The sequence below is a fragment of the Lithobates pipiens genome, unplaced genomic scaffold (assembly GCF_037356315.1).
Source record: "Lithobates pipiens isolate NorthernLeopardFrog02 unplaced genomic scaffold, aLitPip1_a1.2 Scaffold_8, whole genome shotgun sequence".
Lineage (NCBI taxonomy): Eukaryota > Metazoa > Chordata > Amphibia > Anura > Ranidae > Lithobates > Lithobates pipiens.
Window position 1 is genome coordinate 92,032,924 of NW_027507903.1, and position 12,880 is coordinate 92,045,803.

General features: G+C 43.0%; 1 protein-coding gene across 2 annotated transcripts in view; it reads left to right on the forward strand.

Moving 5' to 3' along the window:
• The window catches only part of LARP6 (La ribonucleoprotein 6, translational regulator), an 82,070-nt gene that overhangs the window by 24,811 nt on the left and 44,379 nt on the right, over positions 1-12,880 (forward strand). Inside the window, exon 1 of one of the 2 annotated variants that reach the window (XM_077472490.1) lies at positions 2,646-2,781. The exons of the other annotated variant lie outside the window; for it this stretch is intronic. Within the exon in view, the coding sequence (XP_077328616.1) occupies positions 2,756-2,781 (26 nt within the window). The 5' untranslated portion in view covers positions 2,646-2,755. Of the gene's footprint in view, positions 1-2,645; positions 2,782-12,880 lie in introns of those variants that run through there. 2 annotated transcript variants of the gene reach the window in all.

Consider the following 12,880-nt stretch of genomic DNA (forward strand, 5'->3'; position numbering starts at 1 on the left):
ATATTGTGTTAGGATTAGGGTGTTTAGTTATTTATTTTTTAAGGGGTAAGGGTTACAATTAAGGGTTAATTATATATTTAATGTTACTTAGTATTATTTTATTGAATTTATTTATTTTTGATTTTTATTTGTGTATTTTACATTTATTTATCCATTTATTATTATTCATATAATAATAAATAATAATAAATAACCCTATCCCCAACTCCTAATCCTAACGCTAACCTAAACTGAACTTGAACCCCTTACCCTAACGAAAAAAAACATTATAATAAATTAATAATAATAAAAGAAGAAATAAAAGCTAATGGAAAAGCTAAAAAAAACTTTTAGCTTTTTATTTTTTTTTCCTAGCAACAAATGATGCAACAGATAATAGTTTTCTCTATTGGCTAATAAAAAAAAGCCAAAGCCCAAAAACGCTGCTTACAAATGTGGAAGTCGCGCAAAAACGCGTGAAAAACACTCAAAAAAAAAAAAAAAAAAAAAAAGCTCAGGAGTGAATGCAGCCTTAGTGGTTAGCACTGCGGTCTTGGAGCACCACGTTCCGGGATTCACATCCCACCCAGGGCACTACTTGCATGGAGAATGCTCTTCCTGTGCTTGTGTTTTCTGTTGGTTGCCATCAGGTTGGATTTGATTTAAAGGGGTTGTAAACCCCCCCCCCCCCCCCCAGTTTTACTCACCTGAGCCCGTTCGTTTCCACGCCAGAGACGCGCACACCCTCTCTGTCCATAGTCTCGGCTCTTGATTGGATAGATTGATAGCAGCACAGCCATTGGCTCCAGCTGCTGTCAATCAAATTCAATGATGCGTGCGCCGGAGGGTCGGGGCAGAGTCCGGCTTTCTGTGTCTATGGACTCGGGAGTGCACCCGCACGGGGGCCTGAAAGGAGATCGCTTCTCCTAGGTGGTTTCCCAATGCGGGGAGGAGCTACTAGCGCCGCCAGGGGACCCCAGAAGAGGAGGATCAGGGCCACTCTGTGCAAAACGAACTGCACAGTGGAGTAAGTATAACATGTTTGTTTTAAAAAAAAAACAAGAGGGTTTAGTAACCCTTTAAATCAAGTCAATACTTTGGGGGGGGGTGCAGTGGGAATAGAAAATGCCCCAGCATCTGTAGGAGTAAACAATGCCTGAGGTTTGGTTATCAGTGGGATTAAGAAATTAACACGGTGCCTGTGGTCAGCGGGAGGAGGAATAGTGTCCCATCATTAGTATTGATAGGAGGATTAGTGAACCATCATTGGTATTGATAGGAGGAATGGTGACCCATCATTGAAGTCAGTGGGAGGAATAGTGCCTTATCATTGTTGTCAGTGGGATGAATAGTGCCTTATCATTGGTGTCAGTGGGAGGAATAGTGCTGTATCATTGGTGTCAGTGGGAGGAATAGTGCCTTATCATTGGTGTCAGTGGGAGGAATAGTGCTGTATCATTGGTGTCAGTGGGAGGAATAGTGCTGTATCATTGGTGTCAGTGGGAGGAATAGTGCCTTATCATTGGTGTCAGTGGGAGGAATAGTGCTGTATCATTGGTGTCAGTGGGAGGAATAGTGCCTTATCATTGGTGTCAGTGGGAGGAATAGTGCCTTATCATTGGTGTCAGTGGGAGGAATAGTGCTGTATCATTGGTGTCAGTGGGAGGAATAGTGCCCTATCATTGGTGTCAGTGGGATGAATAGTGCCCTATGATTGGTGTCAGTGGGATGAATAGTGCCCTATCATTGGTGTCAGTGGGATGAATAGTGCCCCATCAATGATGTCAGTGGGAGGAATAGTGCCCCATTGTTGGTGTCAGTGGGAGGAATACTGACCAATCATTGGTGTCAGTGGGATGAATAGTGCCCTATGATTGGTGTCAGTGGGATGAATAGTGCCCTATCATTGGTGTCAGTGGGATGAATAGTGCCCTATCATTGGTGTCAGTGGGAGGAATAGTGCCCCATCAATGATGTCAGTGGGAGGAATAGTGCCCCATTGTTGGTGTCAGTGGGAGGAATACTGACCAATCATTGGTGTTAGTGGGAGGAATACTGACCAATCATTGGTGTCAGTAGGAGTAATATTGACCCATTGTTGGTACCAGTGGAAGGAATGGTGCCTCATTGTTGGTGTCAGTGGGAAGAATAGTGCCCAGAGGGCCAGATAAAGGCAAGAAAAGGGCCTTATCTGGCCCACGGGCTGCAGTTTGTAGACCAGTACCCTAAGCCATTGAGTAGCTGCCAAATGTAAGGTAGAGCAAAGAGAATGTCTAACTCATACTGGCAAATTTCAGTTTAATGTAAACAGGAGAAATATGATTTGGGGTTTCTATAGGTTAGGTAACATTCCATGTTGATTTTGTTGGTTTGTTTATTAAGAAGTATGCAAAGTTTTGTAAATTGTAGCAGAGGTCACCATTCATGATTGCAAAAGCTTTACAAGAAACCTGAAGGCTCACATCATTTTGTAAGGTAGGGTTAGGTACCTGCCTTATGGACTTGAAGCCACCTTGACGGCAGGCTTATTTCATTTGCAGGGACTGGGACCCTCAAAGCCCTGGTGCTTTATTGGACAACACCTTTGTAATCGATTAGCCCACCTCCTCTCTTGCCCCCTTCCGCCCTTGCTTTCCTGTTGGCCAGTAAGGTAGAAGAGAGGGGGCAGGGAAGCTAATTATCAACCAGGAAACTCTATGGTCTGTAACTACCTATAGAAGAGTGCTGGAGCCTGGGGGACACGTAGACACTCTGAGCTGGTGTTAAGGCATCTGTTATGGACTACGAGGACTACCTTACAAGGTCAGTTAAGCTTGCAGGTTCCCAGAAATCTAGAAAGGTGGAAGGTGCTCACATGCTATGGGTTTCTCCCCTTGGTGCTTCACTATTGCTGGTCGACTGTCTTATTCAGTCAACCAATTTGTAAGGTTTTGCAAGAACAAAGGGTTTGATTGGTAGAGTAGCTGCTATCATGTTATTTTTATGCCATTCCACTCTATAACTTTTTTTCTTCCGCACATTTGGTGCCCCCTTGCTGTGTATTGTAATACCCCCCTATGTACAATGAATAGTTACTATAAAAGGCTCTGAAACTATTGTATGATGATCTTGCTCACGTATTGGTTCCCTTTATTTGCAGTAGACCTGCCATACAGACAGATAGTGCAGGCAAGCTACATTTAACATGATTGTTGTGTCTCCTGGAAACGGGAGATGAGCAAACATCTTAAAATGTGTTCTGTCAATGATTGGCTTAATTAGCCACTGCTATCTGGTTCATGCCAGAAACTCGAACAATTTCATGACCATTCCACAAACATTGCCAATGTATAGGTTTATTAAAGAGACACAAAATGGGTTCACTTAGGTAAATTTCGTATTACATTAGACATCGAATGGTGCTCTGAAATGCATAATCCAGCCGCTCTCTGCTACTGCTCATGGCCATTTGCCTGTTATCTTTTGTGCATAAACATATGTTTAAAATGTGTGGCTTTCAAACAATATGAACTTGAAGAAGAAAGATGCTTTGCAATTTCCACTAATTATCAAAGACTTAAAAAAATGCCTTTGAAAAAGCAGTCCAACTACCAATTATAGAAGGCCATTTTACAGAGGTGGATTCCAATTTACACAAGTCTAAGGGTGTACTTATTCTGGGTACGTATTCTTCTGGTGCTCTGCACTCACAGTGTGCTTAAAGGGAAGCACTCCTGGGTATGCATTAGCCCTTGTACACACGGTCGGACATTCTGCCAACCAAATCCGTTGGATTTTGTCCGACGGATTGTGTCCGAAACGGTTGCATACACACGGTCGGACCAAGTTGTCGGAAAATCCGATCGTTCAGAACGTGATGACGTTATTTCGTTACGACGGGACTACGTTCAGGCTAGTAGCCAATAGCTTTGGTGTAGGAATTTGATCTGAGCATGCGTGGGACTTTGTCCGATCGGAATTCTCTACACATGATCGGAGTATGTCCGATCGGACCAGTTTGTCGGAAAATATTTCCAACAAGTTGGAAAATTGGGTCCGACGGATATTCCGATGGAAACAGTCCGATGCATACCACACACAGTCGGATTATCCGACAAAACGGGTTCCGATAGGACACATTCCGTCGGATTCTCCGACCGTGTGTACAAGGGCTAAGAGCTGCACGATTCTGGCTAAAATGAGAATCACGATTTTTTCGCTTAGAAGATAGATCACGATTCTCGTGGCATAACATCATCTTTCACATTAAAACACAAAAAATTGTGCTAACTTTACTGTTTTTTTAATTTTTATTTATTGAAGTGTATTTTTCCCAAAAAATTGCATTTGAAAGACTGCTGGGCAAATACAGTGTGACATACAATATTGCAGCAATTGCCATTTTATTCCCTAGGGTCTCTGCTAATATATATATATATACACTGTTTAGGGGTTTCAAGTAATTTTCTAGCAAAAAATATTGATTTTTAACTTAAGAAAGTGTCAGAAAAAGATTTAGACTTTAACCACTTTCAGACCGGACCATTTTGCTGGCTTAAGACCAGACCACTTTTTGCGATTCGGCACTGCGTCACTTTAACTGACAATTGCACGGTCGTGCGACGTGGCTCCCAAACAAAATTGACGTCCTTTTTTCCCCACAAATAGAGCTTTCTTTTGGTGGTATTTCATCACCCCTATGGTTTTTATTTTTTGCGCTATAAACAAAAATTTTGAAAAAAAAATGCATTATTTTTTACTTTTTGTTATAATAAATATCCCCCAAAAAAATATATAAAAAAAAACATTTTTTCCCTCAGTTTAGGCCGATACGTATTCTTCTACGTATTTTTGGTAAAAAAAAAATAAAAATCTCAATAAGCGATTATTGATTGGTTTGCACAAAAGTTATAGCCTTTACAAAATAGGGGATAGTTTTATGGCATTTTTATTAATATATATATATTTTTTTACTAGTAATGGCGGCAATCAGCGATTTTTATTGTGACTGCGACATTATGGCGGACACATCGGAAATTTTTTGACACATTTTTGGGACCATTGTCATTTATACAGCAATCAGTGCTATACAAATGCAGTGATTCCTGTGTAAATGGCAGTGAAGGGGTTAACCGGGGGTGGCAGTGCAGGGGTTAAGTGTTCCTAGGGGTGTGTTACTAACTGTGGGGGGCTGGGCTTTGTGTTGGTGAACACTGATCTCTGCTCCAATCACATGGAGCAGAGATCAGCATCACTTGTTGCTAGGCAGAACGGGGAGATGCTGTTTACAACGGCATCTCCCCGTTCATCCTCCCCGTGAGACGATCGCGGGTATCCCCTTGGCGATTGAGTCCACGTGACCCACGACCGGACTCACGGGGGTCCCGACCGGCACGCGAGCGTGCCACCGGTGGCGTGCACGCGATGGCAGGGCGGCATATAAAAATGGACGTACCTGTACGCCAATATGCCTGTCCATGCCATTCTGCCGACGTACATCGGCGTGCGCCGGTTGGAAAGTGGTTAAGTGGTTAAACTTCCTGCATTTCCATGTGGTTGAAAGCTTGGCAGACTGCCCAGATTATTTGTTTACACAAGAAGTTCTATCCATTTGAGCTAAGAAGTAAGCTTTAGTTACAATGTTTCAAGTTCTAAACTTGGCAGATTGCCCCAGATGCTTTCTTTTGACAGCTGAGTGAGCAGATAATCTCTCCATTTGTTTATATGAAATAATCGCCTACTCTCAGTGGGAGAGATCATCGGGGGGTGAATCGAGATCGCGATTTTTTAACGATTAATCGTGCAGCTCTAGTATGCATACATCATCATCTCTGCCAAACAGACCACAGCAAATCCTCTGCTTCTGTGCTGTGCAGATTTAGGCAGAGTTCTGTGCTCATGCATGGTTTACTTTCATGCTGAAGCCGACTGTAGAGTCGCACGTGAACTGTGCTCGGGGTCACCTTTTCCAAGCAGTCTAGGACTGGGCATGGTACTCTTAGCTGTTTTTCAGCCATGATACAGAGTATTCACAATACACAAAAGAACCAGACCTAGGGGGGGAACCAGTGGCATTCGGGTGTGCACCCTACAGCTTAACCACTTGCTTACTGGGCACTTAAACCCCCCTCCTGCCCAGAAGAATTTTCAGCTTTTAGCGCTGTCACTCTTTGAACGACAATTGCGCGGTCATACAACACTGTACCCAAATGAAATTATTATCATTTTTTTCCCACAAATAGAGTTTTCTGTTGGTGGTATTTGATCACCTCTGGGTTTTTTCTTTTTTATAAAAAAAATGTAACATGCCGAAATAAAAAAAAATACAAAACAGTTTTATATTTTGTAATACATTTTGCAAACAGGTAATTTTTCTCCTTCACTGATGTAGGCTGATGAGGCTGCACTGATGGGCACCAATAGGCTACATTGATGGGCACTGATAAGGTGGCACTAATGGGCACTAATAGGCGGTACTGATGGGCACTGATAAATTACATTGGTGGGCACTGAGAAGCGGCACTGAAGGGCATTGATAGGCGGCACTGAAGGGCACTAATAGGTGGCAACGATAGGTGGCAGTGATGGGCACTGATGGGTGGCATTGATGGCCACTGATCAGCACTGGTAGGTGACACTGACAGGCAGGACTGCTAAGTGGCACTGATGAGGCACTTATTGGCACCACTGGTGGACATTGATAGGTGGCACTGATATGCACTGGTGGGCACTGATTCATGGTACTGTGGGCACTGGCAGGTGTTACTGGTTGGCACAGATGAGGCGGCTTCACCTCTTCCTCTTTGGGGCCGATGTCCCTTGCACAGAAGCTGGTGATCGGCTTTTATTTCTCCTCATGCTGTCAGAAGAAGAAAAAAAAAACAATACCGATCTTCTGTTTACATCACGTGATCATCTGTCATTGCCTGACAGCTGATCACATGGTAAGGGCCCGGGATCGACTCCTTACTCCGATATGTGATCACCCGAGTCTCATTGACATGGTGATCAAAGTGCGTGCCCTGCAGGGGGCGCGTGCAAAGGGGAGGATATCTACTGATGGCCCCCAGCAAAGTAGGTCCATGCGGTCGCCGTCATTCGGCTATAGCGCGGATCTGAAGGAGCTAAACACAGATGCGGGTATATATATGGACGGTGCCAGTATAGCAGTGAATGGTGCCCATATAGTAGTGGATAATGTTAGTGCAGTGGATTGTGTCAGTAGAGCAGTGGACGGTGTCTGTATAGCAGTGGATAATGTTAGTAGTGCAGTGGACTGTGTCAGTAGAGCAGTGGACGGTGTCTGTAGAGCAGTGAATAATGTTAGTAGTGGAGTGGACTGTGTCAGTAGAGCAGTGGATAATGTTAGTAGTGGAGTGGACGGTGTCTGTATAGCAGTGGACGGTGTCTGTATAGCAGTGGACGGTGTCTGTATAGCAGTGGATAATGTTAGTAGTGGAGTGGACTGTGTCAGTAGAGCAGTGGATGTCATCAGTAGAACAGCAGTGGACGGTATCAGTAGAGCAGTGGACGATATCAGTAGAGCAGTGGACAGTGTCAGTAGTGGAGTGGACTGTGTCAGTAGAGCAGTGGACGGTATCAGTAGAGCAGTGGACGGTGTCAGTAGTGGAGTGGACTGTGTCAGTAGAGCAGTGGATGTCATCAGTAGAACAGCAGACATGTCAGTAGGACAGTGGATGGTCTCAATCAGTAGAGCAGTAGAAGGTGCCAGTAGGACAGAGGACGGTGTCAGTAAGGCAGAGAACGGTTTCAGTAGATTTTTATTTTTTATTATTCTTTCCAATATAATTTTTTATTATCTTTTTACATTTTCTTTTAACCACTTGCCGCCCGCCCTATAGGCAATTGACGGTGGCAAAGTGGTTGCATAATCCTGACCGGACGTCATATGACGTGGTCAGGATTATGAGCCGCTGCGCGCCCCCGAGGGCACGCATCGCGGCGATCATTGTTGCGGGGTGTCAGTCTGACACCCGGCAACTATGATCTCGGTAAAGAGTCTCCGACGGAGACTCTTTACCACGTGATCAGCCGTGTCCAATCACAGCTGATCACAGTGTAAATAGGAAAAGCCGGTGATCGGCTTTTCCTCACTCGCGTCTGTCAGACGCGAGTAGAGGAGAGCCGATCGGCTGCTCCTCTGACAGGGGGGGGTCTGTGCTGATCGATTATCAGCACAGCCCCCCCGAGGATGCCCACACTGGACCACCAGGGATGCCCAGGACAAGGTATGCCACCCTAGACCACCAGGGATTCCAGTCAGTGCCCACAATGGGCATCACTGATTGGCATGCATTATTGATTGGCACTGATTGGCATCCATTAGTACAATATATTATAATACAATGCCGCCTATCAGTTCCCATCTGTGCCGCCTATCAGTGCCCATCCATGCCACCTATCAGTGCCCATCCATGCCCACCTGTGCCGCCTACCCATGCCCACCTGTGCCGCCTACCCATGCCCACCTGTGCCGACTAACCCATGCCCACCTGTGCCACCTATCCATGCCCATCCATGCCAATCCGTGCCAGCTATCAGTGCCAATTTGTGCCACCTATCAGTGCCCATCCGTGTCGCCCATCAGTACCACCCATCAGTGCCGACTATCAGTGCCACATATCGGTGTCCATCAATGCCACCTCATCAGTGCCACTTCATTGGTGCCACCTCATCGGTGCCCATCAGTGCCGCCTTATTATTGCCCATCAGTGTAACCCCATCAGTGCCCATCAGTGAAGGAGAAAACGTACTTATTTGCAAAGTTTTGAAACTGAAACAAAAAAAAAACATTTTTTTTTTCAAAATTTTCGGTATTTTTTTATTTGTTTAGCAAAAAATAAAAAACGCAGAGGTGATCAAATACCACCAAAAGAAAGCTCTATTTGTGGGGAAAAAATGATAAAAATTTCATTTGGGTACAGTGTAGCATGACCGCGCAATTGTCATTCAAAGTGCGACAGCGCTGAAAGCTCAAAATTGGTCTGGGCAGGAAGGTGTTTAAGTGCCTGGTATTGAAGTGGTTAAGAAGCCAATTAGGGGCTTTGGTGAATTATCAGGGGTCAAAACAGACCCCTGATGTCCCACTTTTGAGACAGAGAAAAGGACAGAGGATATCAGTTTCTCATTCCCTTTATCTGCTGCCTCAGCTGCACTGGACAGTGAATGAATGGGAGGTGCTCTGAGCTGAGCGGTCCTGTTCATTCACAAATTGGAGCATAGTAAATACAGTTTACTATGCTTCAGTTATGAATGGACACAGTGAATAACTGGTACCGGTCGCTCATTGGGGTTTATTTACTAAAGCTGGAGGGTGAAAAATCAGGCTTGCATAGAAACCAATCAGCTTCCAGGTTTTATTGCCAAAGCTTACCTAAACAAGCTGAGGTTAGAAGCCGATTGGCTACCATGCACAGCTGCACCAGATTCTGAATGCTCCAGTTTTAGTAAATCTACCCCATTGCGGTGTGCATTGAGAAATGGAAAGGGCTGGAAAATGACATATTTCCCTGCTCACCATCCTGAAACCTATCCGGCACATCCTGTTAAAACTGCCCTTGCGAGTACACCCATAACCATGATCTTGGTGATGCACTGATTGGCTCTGCCATAGACCTGGAATTTCTTAGTGCAGTCAGGCAACATGGCACCGTACAGAAGACTAGGCTGTGACATGATAGGCTCCCTTTAATTCTCAGGCCATGTATAAATGAATATTCTAATGCTCTTACATTCTGTCACCAAGGAATAACCTGTGACAGACCATAGCAAGTAGATATTATTCAGATACTAATAAGGATCAAATGCAAAGCATGCCTTTATTTAGTATCCGTTATTCCCTTCAGAATAAGCCATGAGGTTGCACATGTTGCGGGAGTATATGATTCACAATGAAATGTCATGGCGTGGTCTTTGTCAGTCTTGGCAGCATTGTGCCTGATGTAAATCCAGCACTGGAAGTGAGCAGTGAGTAATGCTGTACACAAAGTGCTGTACGCAGGGATGCAGTCTTTATGTGTGCGATGAGGAGCTGCTGGCCTCTTCCATGCTGCTGAAAACGCATCATTATTTCTGAGGACCAGCCCACTGCTTAAGTGGAAAGCTCATTCTGTATTTTAGTGCATATTTTGGGTTTATTATTGAAGTGCTTACCTCCAAGTCATATTTAATGTGACTTTCACATTCTTACATCCTTGCTTTTTTTGTATTGTACAGAAGCCCCCTCTGTATTTATTACTGTTATGCACTCAGGCTGAATATAAAGTAAGAAATGTGCGTTGGCTTTCATTTATTTGTTTCAAAGTCCTGCAGAAATGATTAACCTCCCTGGCGGTATGATGTCAGATTTTTGCGTCACAAAGCGGTACAATGTTTCGGCATTTTATATTGTAGGCCTGTAATTCTTAGCAACAACACACTTAAAGCGGAGCTCTACCTTAAAAAAAATACTAAAAGTCAGCAGCTACAAATGCTGCAGCTGCTGACTTTTAATAAATGGACACTTACCTGTCCAGGGTGCCCGCCATGTCAGCAGCTGATGACGAGCAAACGGGGGGGGGTTTACTGGTGGGCGGGCATCTGCAGCTAGCTATTCCCAGAAGTGGGTGCAGATACCTGGGTTATACAGATATCTGCACCCCCCTCCCCCTGAAAGGTGCCAATTGTGGCACCGAAGGGGGGAGGAATCCGATGAGTGGAAGTTCCAGTAGACATCTCGGGTATGATAAAATTTTAAACACAAATTCATAAATTATAATATAATAAAAGAAGGTAGCTGCGCTGACAATGACACCCCTGTTTTTGAATCAGAGGTAAATATTCAGATAATTTAATAAATGTAATTAATATGGACAATCAAATGTGAAATACCCTCAACCAATATTGTGTAAATGAATAAAAATTGAATAAAAATTACTAAAAAATATAATAAAAATTAATGAAAATGATATCTTGAGTGATAATAGAAAAATTCAAGTATTAGTCCAAATAATAAAGTGAATGTGATGAATTCATGCAATCTTCTGTCACCAATAAGTGTTGACCACCATAAAGAATGTACGCTTACCAGAGGCAAGCATCAACCAGCTTGCAATCAACACCCTGATAGGGTCCCAATGGCAGATCCTGTATTATAAATTCAAAGGACAGCAGGTCAGGAACACACCCCCCCCAATGGTTAATCGAGGAGACTCCCAATCGTGAGACAATGTCACTGTCACCCTTTCCGTGGCGCTTCATCTTCCATGTGTGAAGCACCACGGAAAGGCTGCTGTCCTTTGAATTTATAATACGGGATCTGACATTGAGATCCTGTCGGGGTGTTGATTGCAAGCTGGTTGATGCTTGCCTCTGGTAAGCGTGCATTCTTTATGGTGGTCAACACTTATTGGTGATGAAAGATTGCATGAATTCATCACATTCTCTTTATTATTTGGACTAATACTTGAATTTTTCTATTATCACTCAAGATATAATTTTCATTAATTTTTATTCAATTTTTATTCATTTACACAATATTGGTTGAGGGTATTTCACATTCGATTGTACACATATTAATTTTTTTTTTAATTATCTGAATATTTACATATGATTAAAAAACAAGGGTGTCACTGTCAGTGCAGCTACCTTCATTTATTTTACTGTGTTTTTGTGTATCATACATAGTAGCTGCTGCTATTCATTACTTTATAATTAGTTAGTTACAAGCAAAGTATTTTTCCTTTTTTCCATAAATTATATTATAATAAATAACTATAAATAATTATAAAAAATAATAATTTAATAATAATAAAATTATTTTCCCAGGATTCACTATCGCTCAATTTTGCAAGTGTTCTAATTTACTATCGCTGTTTTCTAGCTGATCTAAAACCACTTTTGACGTAAAGGGACCCTTTTTGGTTGCCATGGACAATCTCACGTTTCCAGGCAGAAAAACAGTATATATATATATATATATATATATATATATATATATATTATAAAACTGCATGCAGGGCACTGGACAAAAGGGAGGTGAAATTATTTGATACAGTAATGTAATCTTACAGATTACAGTGTACTGTATGCGTTATGAATTTTGTACTTTTTAAATTTGCCGCCAGGCTCCGCCCCTGTGTGTTTCGAAGCTCACAGGGAACAGAACCCGGCACACAGAGGCATCAGGCAGAGGACACAGCCCGAGGACACAGCGGGGGGACATCGCAGGATCCTGGGGACAAGGTAAGTAACCTGCACCAGGATCCTGAGTTGCAATCCCGTGGCTCAGGGTTACCACTAATGGCACTGAAATTTAACCCTGCGCCACACTCGGGTATACCGCAAGGGAGATTAAAATAATTCTGTATTGGCATCACTTTGGAGAGCAACAACCACTATGCTGCAATTTAATTTGAGAAGCACAACCTACTGTATGTATGTAATGAATAAATATGGTTGTTCGTATTTACATATAAAATGATACGTATACAAAGAGACAAAGGGGTGGATTTACTGCTGTGCTCTCTGTAAGTGCAGTTGCTCCAGAGCTTAGTAAATGAGGGGAAGCTTTACTTTACAAAGAGTACCCAATCACATGCAAGGGAAAAAAGCAAAACAAAAAAACAGCAGCATTTTTGCTTGAACATGATTGGATGATGGAAGACTGAAAAGCTTCTGCTCATTTACTAACCCCTGGAGCAGCTGCTGTTGCAGCATGCAACTGCACTTTGCATAGTGCACAGTCTATTTGCCTATTGGCAAACCATTTGATCGATATGCCACACACAGGAAAATGGATTTTGATCAATGACTGAGATTTGATTGAAAATTACAATTTTAATTATTGACTGCATCTTTGTTTCCAACAGTAATCTCATAATCTGATAATACGATCATATTTATGAACAAAGTATCTCAGTGC